Here is a 21,077-nt window from a genome sequence, read left to right as displayed (position 1 = left end):
TGGGGTGGACTGTTTCTTATGCCATAACTGTAAGGGTTTTTTTAAGCTAAGCACTATTGGCAAGGTAAGTTTTTCATTTATAGTTTTGGCTTAAAGTTTGGTCTCAATCAGTGCCAGACATGGATTTTATTTGCCATTATCAAGCACTCTGCAGGTGAAACTACATGCACATGCTACCTGGTAGTTTCTGTGCTTCAGAGATGTCAAATGGGTGAGAGAGTCAATATATTTATAGAAAACCCCCTGGCAGAATGTGCACACTCTACATAGAAGCCACCAGAACTCAGCATTGAACCCTGGTCAGTGGAACTCTGTGTGTGCCAAAAACAAATGCCAGAAGTCAAGCAGCATCTGTGGAAGGAAAAAACAATTAATGTTTCAAATCAGTGACCCTATCCTTGTGCTGCCCACTCTTCTTAGCATATTTTTCCTAAATGGCTGTAGTTTTATTTAAATTCCATATATGCTCTCCAAAATAGTAGTCATGAAATTAATAAATTGTTTTAAAAAACCCTTTCTTATTAGTCTGGTCTGTCCTCCTGGAGAATTAGGACTAGATAATAAATGTTTACATTGTCAGTGAAATCTATATTACAGTGAATGAATGAAAAGAGAGAATATTTTCTGGGTGATCTGCACCTGAGTTTGAAATACTTGTTTAGATTGGTGTTCTGCTCTATATTGTTTTTTCCCCAGTGGTGATTTTGCACTGGTACTGAGGGAATTCTATTTTGGGATGTTGAGGAATTTTGGAATTCACAATGAAATTTGTGGCAGCAGTGCAGTGCAAACAATATAAATTACTATTTAAAAAAAATAAATAATGCAAAAGAGGAATAGATAGATAGATAGATAGGTACTTTATTCATCCCCATGGGGAAATTCAACTTTTTTCCAATGTCCCATACACTTGTTGTAGCAAAACTAATTACATACAATACTTAGTAAAAAAAATGTGATATGCATCTAAATCACCATCTCAAAAAGCATTAATAATAGCTTTAAAAAGTTCTTAAGTCCTGGCGGTAGAATTGTAAAGCCTAATGGCATTGGGGAGTATTGACCTCTTCATCCTGTCTGCAACATAGTGTTCTTAGGTTCGTTGATTGTTCAGAAATCTTATGGTGGAGGGGCAAAAACCATTTTTGAAATGTTGAGTGTGGGTCATAAGACTTCTGTCTGTGCCTCTTTGATCGTAGTAATGGGAAAGGGCATAGCCTGAATGGTGAGTATCCTTAATGGTGGATGCTGCCTTTTTGAGGCATTGCCTTTTGAGGATGTCCTCAATGGTAGGGAAGTTTGCGCCTGTGATGGAGCTGGCTGAGTCTACAACTCTCTGAAGCCCCTTACAATTATGTGCACTGGAGCCTCCATACCCGATGGTGATGTAGCCAGTCAGAATGCTCTCCATAGCACACCTGTAGAAATTGAGTATTTTTGAGTGCTCGTGAGTATTTTTGGTGATATTTGCAATATAGTAATTGAAACACTTAAGGGAACTGCTGCTTTCTATTCAGTTTTTTTTTCTCCTCATTGATGTCGCTGTTTTTGACAGATAAATCCTCCAAATGCTAGGTAGCATTGGTTCTATCTCAGTGTTTCTGTCTTTCTGGGATGCTGATAGGAATAAAGATTCCCAGTTTAAGATTACACTGACATCCTTAGAAAAGGACATCTTTCATTTGCCATTTTACAATCCTTCCTTATTTTCCTTTATGTCTTGCCAGAAGCAAGTATATCTGATTATCTTTTTCCAGTTTAGTATTGGTTAAAATGGTTGGTGCTTTGAAGCATTTGCAGATCTTGTAAACTGTGTAAGAATGCTGCACCATGAGTGATATTGATTAAGATGTCTTTACAGGAATGTTCATTTTTCTGTTATTTAATTTCAGTTCAATTCTAATCATGCAGCTGACAGAGCTGTTGCCAAGTGGCTCCAGTGACTTGGGTTTAATCTTGATTTCTGATGTACTTCTGTGTGGAATATGTATGTTAGTTTACTTCTGACTATCAGTTTTCTCCCACATCCCTCCCAAAGCTGTTAGATCAACTTGCCACTGTAAATTGCCCTTACTTCTTAGACAAGCCAAAAATTAGTGTTGCATTAATGTAAATGGCTGCTTGATGGTGAGTGTGGACCTGGTGGTCACTGGGTTAGTCTGGTGCTATGTGACTGAAACATTTTGATCAAGAAGGTGTATTTCAAATGTGTCTTGGAATGTTCACGGGCAAGAGGTAAAATGTTAAAGATCTTCATTGTTTTACGTATTCAACTAGGAAGCAACTTGTTTCAATATAATCTCAAACTTGCTGGTGTCTTAATTTCTTGAGGTAAAACTATTTAGTTTTCACTATTCTCAATATTGTCTTTGGTTTAGCCATTTATTTTGCAGTAGATTTGTCTGATGAGACTTAGTAGCAGTTCTACTTCTGCGATTATTTATTTTGTCATTTAATGCAACTTAAATACCATTGTGTCCCAAATTCAGCTTCTGTAGCAAAATGTCAATATACTCCTACAGTTATAAACTTTTTCTCCATTTAAATTCAGTGGGATAATGTCATTTATAATGGTTGTAAAAGGAGAAAAGTAAGTAAAAAAATTTGAAAGATCTTGAGCAAAAAGTGTAAATAAAAGCACAACAAAAATCTAACAAGAAACTTGACTTGTTTTGAATAGTAACCACAGTGGGGTGTCTGATTAACCTTTTTATCTTTTGATTATTGATGCATGCAGTCTGGTTTCAAGGAAGGCACAGTACCTGTTCCCTTGTAACAACACAGCCATGTCCCCTGGCTGCCTTTTGAGACTTTTTTTGCAGCACTAAGAATCAAACCATCATAGCTCAGCCATTAACAGGAAGAGTTGAACTCTGCTGGGAAATGAATGCTGAAGTGTCTAGTTTGAAAAATAAAAGACTTTAATGAGTTTGAGGTCTTTTATGGGACTGGTATCCTTGGCAGTGATTAGCAGCAGGGGTGCTTAAGGTCAAAAGCTCTTCTTTCAGGAGGTCATTGTAACATCCCACTCTGATACGATTAAACTAATATGGATGTGGTGTTAATATCAAGAACAGTGGGATGCTGTATTCTTATGCCAAAGACCTGATTTTGTTAGTAGCTATATGGTGGCATTGTTCAAGCAGTGACAAAGTAAAGCAGGAAAACTGATTGCTCATTCAGTAGCAAAACAATAGGAGCAACAGGTTATTAAAAGTAACAGCATTGATCCTGATTATGGATCAGTGGTCTTGTAACAATGCTGGAGAATACTTTTTTAAATCTTATGCAGCTAGCAGGCATAGCACCAACCCAGTGGATTAGAAAGTTATGTCCATGGTGTTCAATGATTTTAGAAACATAGAAATCCTACAGCACAATACAGGCTCTTCAGCCCACAAAGCTGTGCCAAACATGTCCTTACCTTAGAAATTACCTAAGGTTGTGAGTTGAAGTCAGTGGACAGAAAGCTAAGGCAATAAACCTCTGTTGAACTGTGCTGGTGCAATGAAAAGTCATTCAAGCAAGTTACCATTTTGAAAATCTCCTTTTATAATCAAATTGTAGTTGAACAGATTGTTTCATTAGAATAGGTTTTGTGGCTAGTCTCTTGTTCAAAATTCAGGAAAAAGAACTAACAAATTAAACATAAACTATAAGGCTCATTTTTGTTGCATATTTAAAGAGATGCATGATGTCAGATGTTAACATTTTTATAATAGTATAACTATTATTCTATTGTAGATGTAACTCAAGACCCCGGCAAATATACAAGGAGAGACCGGCTAGCTTTTCCGGGTGGAATACAGTTTTATACGTGACCCAGTTTTATAAAATTGAGGGGCATAGATGAAATGGGTTGTCACTGTCTTTTTCCCAGGGTAGAGGCATCTGAGGCTTGAAGGCATAGGTTTAAGATGAGAGGAGAAAGATTTAAAGGGAAACTGAGAGGCAAGATTTTCACAGCCATCGGCATGTGGAATAACCTGTCATGAAAAATAGGATTGTATAAAATAACAACATTTAAATAACTTTTGGACATGTACATGGATAATTAGAAGGATATGGGCCAAATACAGGCAAATGGGATTGGTTTAAGAAGGTACCTTGGGCAGCATGGATGGGTTGGTCTGAAGAGCCTGTTTCTAAGCTGTGTAATTGACTTTGACTGTACAATAGTTTAAATATGACTCATGTAAAAATCAATATGAACTCGTTGCAGTTTTTTGAAGATATTGAAAGTGCCAAGTAATATTATCCCAAATGAAGGTCAATAAAATGGGGAGCCCACCCTGCCATCAAATTGCTATTGCAAATAAAAATATTCTCATTCAAAATGTCTCTTTCAATAATGTGCTGTAACATGGAAAAAGATTGGAAAATTAAACCTGTACTGTATATAAATTGTTATGGTAATATATTGTTCTTCTTTTTCAGTTTTCTGATTATTTCAATGGCTATTTCAATGGTCAATATTGGCTTTGGTGGATATTCCTTGTTCTTGGTGAGCTGAACTTTATTTTTCGCAATCTATTTTCATATAGTTAAAAGAATATGCCTAAATCCCATAAATTGCATATATTTTCTGTGGAGGGCCTTCACTAGAGATTTTGTTTTTAATTTGTTCTTTTTTGAATAATTTTATGCTTGGTACAAATGGCTAAGTTGACATTTTGTATATTTTTGTAAATTGTTACATTGGTTTTCCATGTTTAAGTTTGCATCTTCAGAAAAAAAGTTTTAAAATCATACAGTATTTGTCATAGCATTGTTTTAAACAAATTAAGATAGAATCCTAATAATTTCAGTGTTTCAGTGGAATTCATTTATTTTCTTATTTACTCTGCCAAAATTGGAAAGAGAATTCAATAAGTCCCAGTTATATTTTGCAATGAAAAGTACCTATAGTTTCTCTTTGTTTATCTTTTTAAATCTAGCTACAGTACAACCTGGCTGGTAGATATTCTGGCTGTCAAGATTAACATGTGAAATGGTCTCCTATATTACACTTGGCAGAGAATTCCTACCACTTGCTCTGTAAAACTAGTTTTCCTTATGTCACTTTGTTCTTTATCCAATCCATTGTCTCTCGATGCCTCCACCAATGGGAGCAGCTTCTATATGCTCTCTCTATCAAGAAGTTATTCTATGTATAGGTCCTCCCCAGGTTATAGCATGCTTCATTCCTGTGAATTGGTCATAAAACAGACAAATCGCAAGTCAGAAATTGGCTACAAACATCCACTGCTCTCACAATTGCTTTTTCATATGTACAGGTTGTACATAAGTCAGTTTGTAACTTGGGGAGGTCCTATATACACATCAGAATCTTAAGTATCCCTTACTATCTCTGCTGTACCAAGAAGAACAACTCCAGCTTTCCCAGTCTGATTATATAACTAAAATCCCTTATTTCTGGAATCACTTTGCTCAATTACTTAGTCACTCTCTCCAAGATCTTCATAGCATTCCAAAAAGTGTAGTGCTCTAAACTTGAAATGTTATTCCGCCTCGTCTATTCCCAGGATGACACTTTCTCTTTCAGAGGTGTTCCCCTTCTTCAAAGAACAGGGTTTCCCTACCTCCACCATTCACATTGTCCTCATCTGCGTCTCCTCCACTTTCCAGGCATCCCATCTTCCTGCTGCCTTAGTAGTGATTGAGTTCCTCTTGTCATGATATCATAAGGCATAGAAGCAGAACTAGGTCATTTGGCCCATTGAGTTTGCTCCACCATTCAATCATGGCTGATCCTCCTCCCTCTCACCCCTCCACCCCAGCCCCATTGCCCGGCCTTCTCCTCTTAACCTTTGATTCCAATTAAGAACCTATCAATCTCCGCCTTAATTACAGCCAATGACTTTGCCTCTATAGTTGCCTGTGGTAAAAAATTTCACAAATTCACCACCTCTGACTAAAGAGATTTCTCCACACCTCTGTTTTAAATGGATGCCCCTGTATCCTGAGGCTGTGCCCTCTTGTCCTAGACTCCCCCACCATGGGAAACATCCTTTTTCACATCTACTCTGTCTAGGCCTTTCAACATTTGAAATGTTTCAATGAGATCCTGCTCATCCTTGTAAATTCCAGTGAGTACAGGCCTAGAGCCATCAAATATTCCTCATAATAACCTTTTCATTCCTGGAATCATCCTTGTGAACCTCCTCTGAACCTTCTCCAATGCCAGCACATCTTTTCTTAGTTGAGGAGCCAAAACTATTCACAATAATCAGGGTGAGGCCTCACCAGTGCCTTTATATAGCCTCAGCATCACATCTCTTCTTTTATATTCTAAATCTCTTGAAATGAATACTAGCTTTGCATTTGTCTTCCTCAACACCAACTCAACCTGCAAATTAACCTTTAGGATCTTCTGCATAAGGACTCCCAAGTCCCTTTGCATCTCTGATTTTTGGATTTTCTCCCCATTTAGAAAATAGTCTGCACATTTATTTCTACTACCAAAGTGCATGACCATGGATTTTCCAACATTGGTATCTAATTTGCCACTTTCTTGCCCATTCTCCTAATCTGTCTAAGTCCTTCTGCATCCTACCTGTTTCCGCAACACTGCTTGCCCCTCCACCAATCTTTGTATCATCTACAATACGGCAACAAAGCCATCTTTACCATCATCTAAATCATTGATATACGGCATAAAAAGAAGTAACCCCAACACTGACCCCTGTGGAACCCGCTGCGTACGTTCCTATCCCTCCGATACAATGTGTAACCTTGGGCATTCAACTCCCAACTACAACCATCCTTCAGCTATGATTCAGTGATGGCTGCAACATCATACCTGACAATCTGTAAAAGTGTAACAAGATCCACCTTATTTCTTATATTCCATGCATTGAGATATAACACTTCGAGTACTGTATTTGCTACCCTTGTTGATTCTGCATCCGTATCACACTGCTTAAGGAGGTGGTGCAGGAAGGACAGCTTCAGATTTTTGGACCACCTTCCAGGGAAGGTGGGACTTGTACATAAGGTATGGTTCGCACCTGAACTAGAGGGAAGGTTTGTTAGTGCTGCACGAACAGATTTAAGCCAGAGTTGCAGATAGGGTGGGAATTATTGCACCAGAACAGATAGTGGTGTGGCTTTGGAGAAAGATGCCGTTAAGCCTGTATACAAAATCAGGAATCAAAAGGTTGAGCATGGAGGGACTAATGTTCTGAACTGCATTTATTTCAATTCAAGGAGTATTGTAGGAAAGATAGATGAGCTTAGGGCATGGATCAGCACATGGAATTAAGACATTAGTGAGACTAGTAAATCACTAGTGCGACTTAGTTACAGGAGAAGCAGGACTGTCAGCTCAAGGTTCTGGAGTTCCATTGTATTAGACATGATAGTCGAGGGTTTAAAGGGGGAGGGATGGCATTACCAGTCAGAAAGTTTGTCACAGCAGTGCTCAGTCAGGACAGACTGGAGAGCACATCTAGTGAGACTTTATGGGTAGAGCTGAGGAATAAGTAGGGTATGACCACATTAATTGGATTATATTATAAATCACCAAACAGCCCACAGGATTTAGAGAAGCAAATTTGTAGCAAGATTGCAGATTGTTGCAAGAAACATGAGCTTGTGATAGTAAATGATTTTAACTGTACAAGTATTGACTTGGATCCCCATACTGTAAAAGGGCTGGATGGGATAGAGTTATTAAATGTGTTCAGGAAGGTTTCCTTAATCTACTAGATACTAGATCTACTAAAGAATGAGACAGGGCAGGTGCATCTAGTGATCATAATGTTATTAGCTTCAGTGTAATTATGGAAAAGGATAGGTGTGGTCCTCAGGTTGAGATTTGAAATTGCAGTAAGGTCAATTTTGATGATATCAGAAAGGATCTGGCAAATGTGGATTAGGACAGGTTGTTTTCTTGCAAAGATGTACTTGGTAAATGGGAGGCTTTCAAATGTGAAATTTTCAGTAGAGTTTCTATGTTCTTGACATAATAAAAATCAAGTAGTATAGGGTTTGGAAACCTTGGTTATTGAGAGATAATAAGGTCCTGGTTACAAAAAAGGAGGTGCATAACAGATATAGGCAGGCAGGAAGAATACATGGAGCCAAAAAGCATGGGGGAGAACTTAAATGGATTTTTTGCATCTGTATTTACTTCAGAAGATGGACCCAGAGTCTATAGATGTGAGGCAATGCAGCAGTGAGGTCATGGACCCTATGCACATTAAAAAGGAGGGGGTGTTTGCTGTCTGGAGGCAAATTAGGATGGATAAATCCCCAGGGCCTGAGAAAGTGTTCCCTTGCACTATGTGGGAGGCTAGTGCAGAAATTTAAAAAAACATCCTTAGCTATGGGTGAAGTGCCAGTGGATTGGAGGATAGCTAATGTTCCGTTGTTTAAGAAAGGCTCTACAAATAAGCCAAGAAATTATGGGCCAGTGAACCTGACCCAGGTAGTGAGAAAGTTATTGGGAGGTGTTCTAAGGGACTGGGTACATAAGTATTTGGATAGAAAGGGATGGTCAACATGGCTTTGTGCGTGGTAGGACATGGCTGACCAATCTTATAGAGATTTTTTGAGGACGTTACCTGGAAAAGTGATGAAGGCAAGGCAGTGGATGTTGCCTACATATATTTAGCAAGGCCTTTGACAAGTTCCCGCATGGGAGGTTGGTCGGGAAGGTTCAGTCACTTGGTATTCATGATGAGTTGGTAAATTCGATTAGATATTTGCTTTGTGGGAGAAGCCAGAGGGTGGTAGTAGGTGGTAGCCGCTCTGACTAGAGGGCTGTGACTAGTGGTGTGCCACGGGAGTCTGTGTTGGGTCCATTTTGTTTGTCATCTATATCAGTGATTTGGATGATAATGTGGTAAACTGAATCAGCAAATTTGTAGATGATGGCAAGATTACACATGTATTGGAGAAGGAGGAAAACCATCAAAGTTTGCAGTAGGATCTGGACCAACTGGAAAAATGGGGAGAAAGGTGGCAGATGGAATTTAATGCAAACAAGTGTGAGATGTTGCACTTTGGGAGGACCAACCAAGATAGGTCTTACTCTGTGAGTGGTAGGGCACTGAGGAGTGCAGTAGAACAGAGGGATCTGGGAATACAGATCAGTATCCTTAAAAGTGGTGTCATAAGTTGATAGGGCAATGCATTGAGATTGGAATTGGGATATTATGTTGAAATTGTGTAAGATGTTGTTGAGGCCCAAATTAGAGTATTGTGTGCAGTCACCTACCCAGAGAAAAGATGTCAGTAATATTGAAAGAGTGCAGAGATAATTTATAAGGATATTGCAATGACTTGAGGTCCTGAGTTATAGGGAAAGGTTAAATAGGCTATAATTTTATGCCGTAGAGCATAGAAGAATGAGGGGAGATGTGATAGAGGCATACAAAATTAAGAAGTATATCAATACAGTAAATGCAAACAGGCTTTTTCCAAATGAGGTTGGGTGAGATGAGAACTAGACACCATTGGTTAAGAGTGAAAAGTGAAATGTTTAAGAGGAATATGAGAAGGTACTTCACTCGAAGTAGTGAAAGTGCGGAGTAATCTATAAGTGCAAATGGTAGTTACGGTTTCAGTTTCAACATTTAAGACCCATTTAGACATGAATGGGAGGATTATAGAGGGCTGTGGTCCGGGTCCATGTTGATGGGGCTAGGCAACTTAATTGTTTGGCACGGACTAGATGGGTCGAAGGATCAATTTCTGTGCAGTAGTGTTCTGTGACTCTATTCCATCTGCCACATCTTTGATTACCTTCAACATTACATTGGGCATCCTCGTCACTGCCCTTTCTACCACCAACATTGTCATCTGCGAATTTAGTAATTATTCCACCTTCAGGTCACCCAAATCAGTAACATATATGATAAACAACAAGGGATGCAGCTTCACTCTCAGGTGTGCACCCTTGCTGGCAGGCATTGTGCCAGCAAGCCAATTTTTGTATTGATTTGGCTAGCTTGCCTTTGATCCCATGTTTTCTAATCTTCTGCACTAACCTACCACATGAGATCCTGTTAAAGGTCTTGCTATCATCCACATAGATAACCCTCTTCATCCCTACAAAACTATTAAATTTGTAGGACATGGCTTCCTATGCCCCCTTTTAACGGTTGATAGCTTTAGTACTTATTTTGCGTTGTTCTATTCTTTAACGCAGTTTGCTGAGTGTGCTAGTGCAGATATTGTCACTGTTATTGTATGTGCAAGTAAAACAATTTAGCTGGAATCAGAATTGCAGCCAACTGATCAGGACTACATGAGTAGTAATGGTCCAGAGGATCTCATATGATTTGCATCATATTAGATAAATATTATAATGTGCGGTGTAAATGGAAAGAAGAAAATAATAGCATACTTTTTAATGATTGGCTTTTGAATCTTAGGAAGACTTGATAAATCTTTGTTTTGATTGTAAGTTTCATGAGTACACTATCAGAAAAAGTCTTTTTCACTGGATGATTTCAAGGCAATATTTTATGAAAGGTTTAGACTGGTATCTCAAAGAGGAATAACACAAGATATTCCCAGAGAGAACTGCAATAAAATTTGTTGATGATATTATTTCATAAGGCAGTGTTTAACCAGTGATTTCGTAAGTTATCAAGGGGTGATGGGTGAACAGAACTTCATGTGTATTAGAGCCCAGGCTGCAACGTTGTTCATGGCTTCGTGGTTTTGAGATAGGACTTGGAAGGACAACCCAGAAATTATTGTGGTAGTTGAATCTCAAATAAACAAAAAAATTTCACCTGCAGATGAACTAAAGTAGGATCAATTGAATGATGTTACTGAGGTGGACCTTTGCACAGCATATGGTCAGAAGCATATATCAGAGTTGTAAGTAATGACTTTGGAGTCAATGAACCAGTCCTCTTCAGGGGATAAGAGGTGAATAGGGTCAACAACTTTAAATTCCTCGGTGTTGTCATTTCAGAGGATCTGTTTTGGGTCCAGCATGTAAGTACCATAACAAAGAAAGCATGGCAGTGCCTCTACTTTCTTAGAAGTTTGTGAAGAGTTGGCATGTCATCTAAAACTTTGACACACTTCTACAGATGTGTGTTGGAGGATGTTAACTGGTTGCATTGTGGCCTGGTATAGAAACACCAATGCCCTTGTACTGAAAAACCTACAAAAAGGTAGTGATTGAGGCCCAGTCCATCATGGGTAAAGCCCTCCCCACCATTAAGCATGTCTACAAGGAGCACTGTCACAGCAAAGCTGCATCCATCTTCATGGACCCCCAACATCCAGTCCATGCTCTCCTTTCACTGCTGTCATGAGGAAAAAGCCTCAGGACCCACATCACCAGGTTCAGGAAGCCAGAGGTTCAATTTCACTCGCCCCATTACTGAACTGGGTTCATTTTCAAGGACTCTTCGTCTCATGGTCGGAATATTTATTGCTTGCTTATTTATTTATCTCTTTCTTTTTGTATTCACATGGTTTGTTGTATTTTATTCACATTGATTGTTCGCTTTGTTGGGTGTGCCTGTAATTGATTCTATTGTGTTTCTTCTATTTATTGCGGTTGCTTGCTAGAAGATGAATCTCAGGGTTGTATATGATAGTAAATTTACTTTGAACTTGTAAAAAGAGCTGTGTTATCTCTCTGTTAGGGGTAGAAATCCACCTGGAGCGATTAAAGCATGGATCTTCTTAAGGGTCAGATTGATTTTGGAGAAGTCTTATGCAAAGATATTGGAAAGCAAAAGGCATTTGAATAAAGGTGCAGAAAAAAAGCAATGTTTTTTTGTGGAGTGGGATAATGACAACAAACTTGAAGATGCATGATTTGTTTCCTGAAGGTCCCAAGGCGAGATGGGAGAGAGAAACAATAGGGGGAAAAAAATGAGTTGGGGCCTGAGAAAGGGTGAGGAGGATGTTTTAATGAGTTGGAAAGGGACTGAAGCAGCTGATCTCAACACATTTGTTGGAGGCATAGTGGAAAAAACAGAGGAGTTTTAAGAAGGTGGTTTGGAATAGGGAGAAAGGATCAGAAATTATCTTCGTATTCAAGCATGATCAGTTTAGTTGTTTGTCAAAATCATCTTAGTCTGCTTTCCTGAATCTTTGCTGCTATTCCCTGATAATTACAGCTGTGACCATTATAGGGACTCTGTAAATAACCTTACCAGTTTTGGACAAGAAAAGTGGAAACTTGGGAGAATTATTGGCAGATGTTTTGTTTATGAAGCCACATATCAGCTTCCGAAAGGAAGGGAAGAATTCCTGAGTAACATTATAATTATAATCACAAAATATTAACATTTTATTCCTAGTTAAATTGTTTATAAAGGTTAAATGTTGAAATTGGAGGTGGGGGGGAACACAGGATTACTTCTTAATATAGCTTTATTTAATCAACCTAACCTGGGTACTTCATAGAATCTGAAGATGATCTTGATACTTGAGACAAGGTAATGAAATTCTTGGAGTTTTGTACTAGTTGTAGAGTTTGAATTAGGTTCTTATTGCCAAAAATGGATTACAACTGTTATTATCGATAATATAGAGAACTTGTGTGAGAGGGTATTCATATTCCACTGGTTTATAACTATCATCATCATTCAGGTGCCTTGCTGTTCGGCGTGGGCGATCATGTCTCTCTATCCATCACAGTCCCTGACACTCTGAATTGTAGTAGTTGCCTCCCCTGTTTCTAACCATAATGTTAATCCATCTATCATTCTCATTCTCTGTCTGCCTCTGCTGCTTTTTCCTTCCAGCTTTCCAGTTGTAACTACCGTAAATTCCGGACTACAGAGCGCACCTGATTAAAAGCCGCACGCTCTAATTTTAGAAAGAAAATCAATTTTGTACTTGTACAGGCCGCACCGGATTTTAAGCCGCAGGTGTCCCACGTTGTAATATGAGATATTTACACAGAAAGATATTACACATGAGGATTTTTTAACTTTTAATTAAATCCGTATGGTAACATAAACAAATACATATTGCAAATGCTTTTTTTCGAACCGTGCCTGTAACACGGCTACTTTTAAATATACATATGTATCGGTAACACACAAATTACGTTGCGTATACTTTTTTACTGAACAGTGCACGAACAACATTCCAATATCTCCTAACGACTGGTAAAAAAAATATACTGCAGCCTACCAGGAAAAGTTATTGATCGCCTTTAACTTAAAAGCTGCATCATATGCTTGCAGCGTTCTCGCTCGGGTGTAATGCGCTCGCCCCCTCCTTTCCGTTTATTCCAAACCGGTATTTTCCCACAAGACGCGGCAAAACCGGATGTGACGTCATAGCATTCTGGCATATAGTACAGAAAACAAATATACTTAAAACACTTCTAACTTTAACTAGAAAATACTAACAAATGAATTACTAAGCGAAAATATTATAAACTAAATAACTGCCATAAAGGCAACACAATGCTTTTCTTCGAGTGTTTTCCATGTTGATGAGGGTGAGTACAAATGACTGATTTACAATAATTTAATTGTGAAAGTGCGCTTGATTTATTGTACAATTTCATTGGACCTCTGTGAACTACTCATCAATTTTATTGGTCTATACTGTTACGAGGCAAAATGTTTTTGGCGGCATGAAAAAAAAATGCATTAGCCGCACCGTAGTAAAGGCCGCAGTGTTCAAAGCGTGGGGAAAAAAGTAGCGGCTTATAATCCGGAATCTACGGTAAATGTCCTAATGTCTCTCTGCATGATGTGTCCAAAGAATTTTGACTGCTGTTTTCTGATTTTTTTTAAAAGTAATGTACATTTTGTTTTCGTTCCCTATAGAACTTTTTCGTTGGTTTTCCTGTCCGTATATGATATGCATAGCATTCTTCTGAGGAACCACATCTCTGCTGCATTGATTCTTTTTTCCGGTGCATTTGTGATGGTCCATGACTTGCAGCCATACATCAATTTAGGAAGAATGTAGCAGCTGAGAGTTCTAAGGCAGATGTCAATTGCTATTTTCTTGTTAGAATGTTTCTCATTTCTGTAAATGCTGTTCTTGCCATTGCTATTCTTGCTTTTATGTCTGTTTTCGATTTGCCATCAGATGTTACCCATGATCCAAGGTACTTGAAGTTGTGAACTTGTTTTCAGGATTTCATTTCCCAATACGATCCTTCAGTTTGGGATATCAGGTTTCTTTGATATTACCATTACTTCAGTTTTCTTTTTGTTTAAGGTTAGGCCAAGTCTTTCGCTCTCTGTTGATGGTAGATACTAGTTTCTGTAAATATACTTCACTATTTGCTATCAGTGCTGTATCATCTGTATAGCAGAGGTTGTTGATATTGCACATTATAACTATATGGATTACAAAACTTCTAGTCACATTCATTGTCATCTTGACAGCATTGGATTACAGGTTTTCAAATGTAAACATTTGCTTCGGCAAGGAAACCTCATGAGAATTACTGCTGTTCTCAGAGAAGAGATAACTACCAGTCCACAGCTAGAAGGTTCACCAGATTGATTCCTGGGATGGCAGGACTTTCATATGAAGAAAGATTGGATCGACTAGGCTTATACTCACTGGAATTTAGAAGATTGAGGGGGGATCTTATTGAAACGTATAAAATTCTAAAGGAATTGGACAGGCTAGATGCAGGAAGATTGTTTCCGATGTTGGAGAAGTCCAGAACGAGGGGTCACAGTTTAAGGATAAAGGGGAAGCCTTTTAGGACCGAGATGAAGAAAAACTTTTTCACACAGTGAGTGGTGAATCTGTGGAATTCTCTGCCACAGGAAACAGTTGAGGCCGGTTCATTGGCTATATTTAAGAGGAAGTTAGATATGGCCCTTGTGGCTAAAGGGATCAGGGGGTATGGAGAGAAAGCAGGTACAGGGTTCTGAGTTGGATGATCAGCCATGACCATACTGAATGACGGTGCAGGCTCGAAGGGCCAAATGGCCTACTCCTGCACCTATTTTCTATGTTTCTATGTTTCTAGAACCTATAAGAAATAACTACCAGTCCACAGCTTGCAGTGAGAGATGCATATCTGGTGGCATCGAAGTGCTCAGCTTCTAAAATTCTATGCAGGGGGCCAATAATTTCAAGACTAGTAACTAATCAGGATTTTCTAGATTAACATCAAAATGTTAAATTCAGTTGAAAATATCCATGACCATTTTTTAATGTTTGCCCTCCAGGTTAGCATTCAGTAATCACACATCCAACAAATTGTTGGAGGAACGTCAGGATATGTAGAATTTAGACCCGAAATAGCCGACAATTCCTTTCCTCCCAGATATACTGTTCTATTCATTGAGTTTCTCTCGCAGATTATTTGGTGTTCCAAGTACCCATGTAATCCAAATTCCAGCATTTGCAGCCTCTTGTGCCTGCAAATCATTACTCATGTTGCGTCACACTAATTAACTTACAAATTTGTTTCCTTTTGAAAACATTGTGAATTGGCCCTGTTACAAATTGTCTTGGTTTATTGGTGGCACAGGTGCTGCTTATAAAATTAAATTTGTTTGAAGATTGTTGCTATAGAGGATAGTTGTCAGGTAGATTGCTGTTAGAAAAGGAGTTCATTTCATTCTGTACATACAGCTGTTTCTACCTTGTGCAAGTATGAGTGAGAAAATGGACCATTGGTACCATTGGAACAATATTCTTCGACCTGTTTAATCCAATTTGTTGAAATGGTGAGGGAGGAAGGTGTGAAGTTATGCTTTCTGCAGGATGAAATATGGGAACCAAAGCTGCTATTTGATCTATGCTTCTGTACTATGAAAACAAAGGAAGTGTAGAAGCCTCAACTGGGTTTGATTATTTGTACTTAAAGTGAATGGAGAATCTCTGACATTGAACAAAATTGAAGCAAGAATCATTTGGTGTTTTGTGCTGCTTTTAAATTGGTAGTGGTAACCTAATTTTTAAAGATCCTGAAGCAAGTTTATAAACCTTTACTACTGCATAAATCTTTCTTTATTCATGCAGTTAGGAGCACCAAAAAAAAGTAATGGAAGAACACATCAGATCAGGCAGCATCTATAGAGGAGAAAAGTCAGTCAATATTTAGCGTCAGGACCTTTCAGGACTATGGTCTTCACATTGTTCACAACATGATTTTCTTACAGCCATTCCAAATTAAAATATATTTATATATTTTTCTTCTTATTCCTTTTGGGACTCTGAAAGTCATTTGTATTTCCTTTCTCTTCAGGGTTGCTGCTGTTTTTCAGAGGTTTTATCAATTACCTGAAAATCAGAAACATGTCTGAGAACATGGCTGCAGCACACAGGACCAGACTTTTCTTCTTGTACTAGAGGTAATGACACGTTCCAATGGCAAAATGAATAATGCTGTGACCTGCTTTACTTTATTTCTCCCTCAGTTGTTTGATAGCTTCCTTTTCCTTAAATGATTTGGTTCATTCATATTTGCTCAGTGATCAAAAACATTTCATTAGCACTCCACTACTGCCTTGTAATGCCACCCTACTTTTAAGTACCCAAACATTGTTATGAAAATGAATCCTCTCCTAGGTACAGAGCCAGGGATGGTAGGAATATGGCTATGTACAGTACTTCTGTTCATAAACTTTCTTTAAACCACTGAATCACGTCTCCATAATCACCACCACTGGGTGGGAAGAACCAAGGGGAAATATTTAGATTTCAGGTTCAAGCAATCTAACTTCATTACCAGGCATTAACATGCATCAGGGCTTTGATGAGGTGAGAAGAGGGCATAGTTAACATTCAAAAGTTGTAGAATAATTGAATTGTTGGCACTGCAGCTTAAATTCATCATTAATAAGAGAGATATCTAGAAGAGGTTAAGTAGAGAAATGAGTGTGAACTGGACAATAAACTTGAAATAAACTAGAAGGAGCTGGGTGCTTCATGGTCCAAAACCTTTAAGGCCTTTAGTTTTTGTGCCACCCCCCCCCCCTCCCTGACTACATGTCTTTTGTTATTATCTTCCCTAACCCCATTCTATTCTGACCTGTGTCCCATTTTACTGGTAACATTACAGTAACACTGATGTCCTGGCTCCCAAGATCTAATTGCAGCTGAAATGTTTACTTGTTCACTAACTGTGGAGATCATTTCCTATATGTTCCTGTCTCTGGCATTGTGCTGCTAAGTGAGAATCGCATGATTATTTCATTAAGTCCTGCCATTAATTTTGGCTGCGTACCAACATCTTCAGAAATGCATTTGAATGGTTCATATCACCTTCAATATGTTTTAATAACTAAAATGTATTTTAATAACTATAATATATTTTTAATGGTCAAATTATACCTAGTTTAATAAAAAATATAAGTTCAGGACGTGAATAAAATGGAATGTTTGCAGCCAAATATTTTAGAATTAATTCAAAAATAGAATACTGCCAATGATGTAAATCTGAAATAAAACATAAAATGCTCATAAAATCAAATAACATCTTTGAGAAAGAAAATTGAGCTAAGATTTCAGATCAGTGATTTACCGGTGATTTTATTTCATATTTGGTATTTTGGTGGGGCTTTCCCTGTTCCTTACCTGGTGAAAGCTGCAGGATTTTACCACAGAATCAGAATCAGGTTTATTATCACCAACCGGTATGTGACGTGAAATTTGTTAACTTAGCAGCAACAGATCAATGCAATACATAATATAAAACAGAAAATAATAATAATAAATAAGTAAATCTTATTCAGTATACTTTATACAGTAAATTTATATTGAATAGATTAAAATGCATGCAAAAAAACAGAAATACTACCTATTTAACAGAAAGTGGGTTAGTGACCAAGGGTTCAATGTCCATTTAGGAATCGGATGGCAGAGGGGAAGAAGCTGTTCCTGAATCGCTGAGTGTGTCCTTCAATGATATTGCCATGGTAGACAATTGTGACCGCTCTGCACCTGTTCTAGTGTAGATATGCACAGAATGTTGATTGCTCAGCTTTGTGTAAAATGAATGTTCCCCTAGGGGAAATATTTTTAAAAATCTGATCAAAACAATGCAACTACTCCACATTTTATATATATCTTTTTGCCTTCAGAAGAGTGCAGCTGTAGAAGATTGGAAGGGAAATGTGGACGGTGAAAGAAATCCCAAATGATTAATCTCATAATTTTGTATCTTCTAGAATGTGGCTAATGAGCAACTTGAACATTCCTTCCTAATGTGAACTGTCCAGATATGCTTCAAGCTGCCAAGTTATTTGCTTGTAAAACTACTGAAGAATAAACAAGATGAGTTACCACAAAATCTAAGCAAAGTACTGAATTGAAAGACTCATTATAAGATGAGTCAATTTTCTGAATTGCTTGATGGTTGGAACTAAACCTTTCAGGTTTGAAATTAAAAGTGAATATACACAAAGCCCTTTTTGAAATATTAGTAAATTCTAATCTACAGAATGCTACAGAAAACCTAGTGAAGCTTTCATTGTTCCATGAATTATAGACCAAAAGATTTACCCCTCAGATGCTAATATGTTTGTAACTGGATATCCAAAGGGCTTTGCCTTTTTTGCCTACCTAGCCATAATTTTGGGGAAAAATAATTGTTCCTAGAATTATTTAAAATTATTGTTTGAAATTTTTAAATAGTCCTTTTCCCAATTAAGGTGAAATATTTGGAAAAAAAGAAGTTTACTGGATTTGAAATTAGAGGTCTATTGACTTTCTTGACATGCCTTTATAAAACTTGCAGAGCAGGAAGAAATTCCACATATTTGTATGGTTTTAAGCTTTTGAAATGGCTTTGCTGGTTTATTTCATTATTCACATTTTACAGTTGACAATTGCATGACATGAAACTGCTTTGCTTACACAACTATTATCAGCTCAAATGTTGCATCAAATTGCTAGAAAAAATGTAACTGGAACTTAATTTTAACTTTGAGGTAAATTGTTACAATAGCTTTTTACACCCTGTTATGAACATGCTTCATTTGCCTGATTTTCTTTTAAAGTTGATCATTGAATCAAGCAACTTTTTGAAAGGATTGTTCATTTCGACTTGTGCTTTTTTCAAAAATTACTTGAAAGGAAGTCAAAGAAAGTCGAGAGTAATTTAAAAGTATCTGAATCAGTGACAGTGATTTGTTGAGTTTGCAAAGATGTAAGTGCAGAAATCTGCACATAAAGGTTTGATGAAAAATAAATGCTGATTTGATAATTTACTTTGGTTTTGTCTTCAACAATTCACCAACATAAAAAATACAGTTTCATTTTCTTTTCTGAATTTGAATAAAATGTATGATTTTTTTTGTAAAAATGCTGATTTGTATTTATGTCTAGATAATGTGAGAGTATACACCTTGCTTTCAGAGAAAGATGTGCTGTATGTGTGATATTTTCCTTAACAAGCAGGTTAATAGATACACTGGCTTTGGCCATTGGTTTGCATAAGAATTTCTTGGAGTACACATTGTTATGTGAACTGTAACTCATTGACATTAAGAAATCACTCTTGTCAATGATGATAAAAGAAAATGATGCAGGGTATTGATTACAGTTTTATACATGACTTGTATACTCAATAGCATCTATTAGCAGCAGTTCAATAAAGAACCAATCACATAACCAAACCAAATGCAAATTAACCTGAACTGCCAAGAATCATTACGGCATGGTATTGTAGCAGTTAGTGTGACGCTATTACAATGCCATCAACCTGGGCTCAATTCCCACCACTGTCTGCAAGATGTTTGTATGTTCTTCCTGTAACCAAGTGGGTTTCCTCTCAAAGCTGCCTTTTCCTCCTGCACTCCAAAGACGTGGGTGTGGTAGGTTATTTGGTCACATGGTTGTATTTGGGTGGGACAGGCTCATGCCCTGGAAGGGCCTGTTATTTTGCTCTAAATAAAAATAAGTAAAATGTAAACAAAAATAATAATTATTACTAACACTCAGACTCTAGTAAATGCCAAAGCTTTTTTATTTAAAAAGAACAGTTTCAAGATTGTTCTCTGATTCATGAGCCAATTTAATAAAAGTGATCAGTGCTAGAAAGATATATGTAAGACTGCAGCAGCACCAACATGTAGGAATTGCCATGATCTGTTTGGCTATCACATGCTTTCAAGATCAACTGAATCTTGCTCCACATTTTAGACTAAATGTAGTTATTTCAACTATTCACCTTTGTAAGCATGACAATAAATGAGCTGTCATAGTCATCAAGTCATTATTTTGTCACTGATACCACTGATTTTGCGTGGCATTGATTTGTTGATGACCTTGAAAATCATTAATCAATAGCAATTCACAAACGAGAAAATCTGCAGATGCTGAAAATCCAGGTAACACACACAAAAATGCTGGAGGAACTCAGCAGGCTAGGCAACATCTATGGAAAAGAGTGCAGTCGACATTTCGGGTTGAGACCTTTCAGCAGGATTCAAGGATTCAGGATTCCTGAGTTTCTCCAGCAGTTTGTGTGTGCTAAACAATAAAAACTTTAGTTATCTTTTATTTGGAATAATAAAAATCCTAGATTAAATAAACCTTTATTGCAGAAATTAAAAAAGTATGGTGATATGGCTTTGCCAAACTTTAGATTGTACTATTGGGCAATTAACATTCATTATATTTCTTTTTGGATTCATTTTTCAGATATACATGATAGTCCCTTATCTGTGGATTTGGAGAAAAACTCAGTGAAGGGGTATTTGTTGGCCTCTTTATTGGGAACTCCTCTTCCTTTTTTGCTTTCTAAGATTGGTAGTCGAGATTTTAATCCTATTATTAAACATACATTAAAAATTTGGTTTCAATTTTGTAGATCCTTTGACTTTAATAACTTTGTTATTTCTAATAAAACCCATCTTAATTTTTTTTTAAACCTTCAATTTTTGATCAGACCTTTTTAACCAAAGGAATAGTAACTTTTTTAGATTTGTTCATGGGTAATTGTCTAATGTCTTTCAATCAGTTAGTGGATAAATATGACCTATCTAATCTACACTTTTTTAGGTATTTACAAATTAGGAATTTCTACGTAATTTACTGCCAGATTTTCTCCTGGCTTATTCACCCAATATTATTGATACTCTTTTTCAGGTCAAACCATTTCAAAAAGGACTGATAGCTATAATTTATAAATGGTTATTGAATTTGAGTATGTT

The 21,077-nt window shown here is 37.3% G+C and overlaps 1 protein-coding gene across 3 annotated transcripts in view; it reads left to right on the top strand.

Moving 5' to 3' along the window:
* ndfip2 (Nedd4 family interacting protein 2) overlaps positions 1-19,130 on the top strand; it is a 79,764-nt gene extending 60,634 nt beyond the window's left edge. For 2 of the 3 annotated variants that reach the window (XM_073027455.1, XM_073027445.1), the window contains 3 exons: positions 4,438-4,504; positions 16,166-16,271; positions 18,090-19,130. In XM_073027455.1, the coding sequence (XP_072883556.1) occupies positions 4,438-4,504; positions 16,166-16,269 (171 nt within the window). In that variant the 3' untranslated portion in view covers positions 16,270-16,271; positions 18,090-19,130. Of the gene's footprint in view, positions 1-4,437; positions 4,505-16,165; positions 16,272-18,002 lie in introns of all 3 variants that reach the window. The other variant, XM_073027436.1, reaches the window with a different exon arrangement.
* Positions 19,131-21,077: the final 1,947 nt, after the last annotated feature.

The sequence above is a fragment of the Hemitrygon akajei genome, chromosome 2, assembly GCF_048418815.1.
Source record: "Hemitrygon akajei chromosome 2, sHemAka1.3, whole genome shotgun sequence".
In the NCBI taxonomy this organism is placed as follows: Eukaryota; Metazoa; Chordata; class Chondrichthyes; order Myliobatiformes; family Dasyatidae; genus Hemitrygon; species Hemitrygon akajei.
The sequence above is the reverse complement of the archived record's forward strand: the minus strand, read 5'-3'. Positions and strand labels throughout refer to the sequence as shown.